This window comes from Camelina sativa, chromosome 3 (genome assembly GCF_000633955.1).
Source record: "Camelina sativa cultivar DH55 chromosome 3, Cs, whole genome shotgun sequence".
In the NCBI taxonomy this organism is placed as follows: domain Eukaryota; kingdom Viridiplantae; phylum Streptophyta; class Magnoliopsida; order Brassicales; family Brassicaceae; genus Camelina; species Camelina sativa.
The window spans coordinates 9410255-9412146 of record NC_025687.1 but is presented as its reverse complement, the minus strand read 5'-3'; the positions used below and the strand labels follow the sequence as shown (position 1 = coordinate 9412146).

The window sequence follows — 1892 nt, the reverse complement described above, 5'->3', positions numbered from 1 at the left end:
TGGCCGTGGCTGATTCCCTGTAGGTAGCATTGAGAAAGTACTCTGTAGGGAGTCGAGAGCATTAGGTTTTGGTGGAGGTTGGGTTCCAGCAGAAGTAGGAACAATGGCTGAACTGATTGAAGAATTACTCAGAGTGGGTTGCTGGAAAGAGGAAAACATGTCACCTCCATTTCCAGATACAACAAGGGCCTTTGGATCAATTTGTGACTCAGGCTTTACGCCAGGAGAAGGTGCTGCTAAGCTTCCCCCTCCAAAGCCTGACGAGTATCCGCCGGTGTTTGCAGCATACAAATTATTAAGATTGAACGTTGAACTATCAGGACCAGATACACTAGTGGGACCAGCCTGAGGAGGACGTGTAACACTACCAACAGGAACTGACTGAAATTGACCTGGTAAGGCACTTGGTCTATATTCTGGACCAGTCGCTGGTCTAAGTGAAGTCAGCCCAGATATTCCTTGATTTGCTCTCATTTGCTGGTTTTGTTGAGATGGAAAATAATTCTGATTGACATTCGCATTTGGTGCCCCTGGTCCTCCAAACCCCAAATTTTGAGAAACCGTTGAGGGTACGGAACCGACTGTGGTAGCGGCAGGATTAGGTCGGGGTGCAGGAATAGCTGAAAGATTAATTTTGGGCGGTGGTATTTTGGCTGCAGCAGGAGTATTCAGTGCGGCGTTAACAATCTCAGGTGTCAGCTCTCTCTTACTCTGAGCAACTGTTACAAGTCTCAGAGAATTATAAAAGTTTTGCCGATCAAGGAAACCACTGCGTGACCGATCAGAAAGCGACCATATCTACAAATGCAGAACACAACTGATCAGTAAAAAACTTCACACAGAAAACAAAGCTAAATAGAACCCGTCCACACTGAAATTGTATGCAAGAAATTTTTCCAGATTCAAATACATAAATACTTGTACACCTAAGATAAAAAAGCTTATATTCAAAAAAAAAAAGATAAAAAAGCTTATATCCACACAAATGTACCAAAACGTGAATTGGTAACAAGATTAAAGAGACAGCCACATAGTAACTGACGTTACAACAAATTAATTATCCAATATCTTCAGGCTATACCAATGAGGACATCCTCATGTAGATGCTGTCAAGTTCGAGCAAAACCAAAAACCAGTGACTACTCTAAAACCAAATGACAAAAGTTTTTACCAAGGAAACCTCTAGAATCTTACTGTCATACACTAATAACTTCTTCACTATAGATCCCTAGCAAAGGCTGCTCCTCTGAAGCAAGATCATAAAGGAAAAAATGCAAAAAACAGCGTCTCAAATCTGCACTCGTTTATTCAGTTCATAGGCTTATCAAATATCTCAGAAAATAGAATGCGAAGAATCAAAATTACGGCATTTTGGAAACCCAAATCAGAGATCTTTCTCCGGAACAACTCAACAATTCTCTCACCAGAAACAATCAGAAAAAGCAGAGATCCAAGAAGAAATTTAAACCTGGGCGAGAACTTGCTTAGACAAACCAGACCCTTGAAAAAATCCAACAGCTTCGGCTCCACTGATCCGACCATCTCCGTCCAAATCAGCTCTCCTGAAGTAGGCCTCGAATTGATCCATGTTAGGATTCTGACCCGCCATCACCGGAGAGCTATCCCTCAAAAACTTAGATCAGAGCTTCGAAATCGAGATCAAAATCCCTTATCTCCAGATTTCTTCTCCTTGCCCAGACGAAATTTGCCCCGATTCGAATCGATAAATTAATTAAATCAAAAAAATTAAAAGGCAGTTATAAAAACAAAAACAACCGTAAAAATGACAGTGTCACACAGCAAAAAAAAAAGATCGAATCGTTTTTGTTGAAGAAGATGTTCAATAAAGTCTTCTTTTTTTTCCGGAGTCTTTTTTTTTTTTTTTTTTTTTT

The 1892-nt window shown here is 40.4% G+C and overlaps 1 protein-coding gene across 2 annotated transcripts in view; it reads right to left on the bottom strand.

Moving 5' to 3' along the window:
• Positions 1-1790, bottom strand: part of LOC104740771 (epidermal growth factor receptor substrate 15-like 1) — a 9329-nt gene extending 7539 nt beyond the window's left edge. The window contains exons 1-2 of one of the 2 annotated variants that reach the window (XM_010500211.1): positions 1469-1790; positions 129-798 (exon numbers count right to left, since the gene is read on the bottom strand). In XM_010500211.1, the coding sequence (XP_010498513.1) occupies positions 129-798; positions 1469-1609 (811 nt within the window). In that variant the 5' untranslated portion in view covers positions 1610-1790. The remainder of the gene's footprint in view (positions 1-128; positions 799-1468) is intronic. The other variant, XM_010500210.1, reaches the window with a different exon arrangement.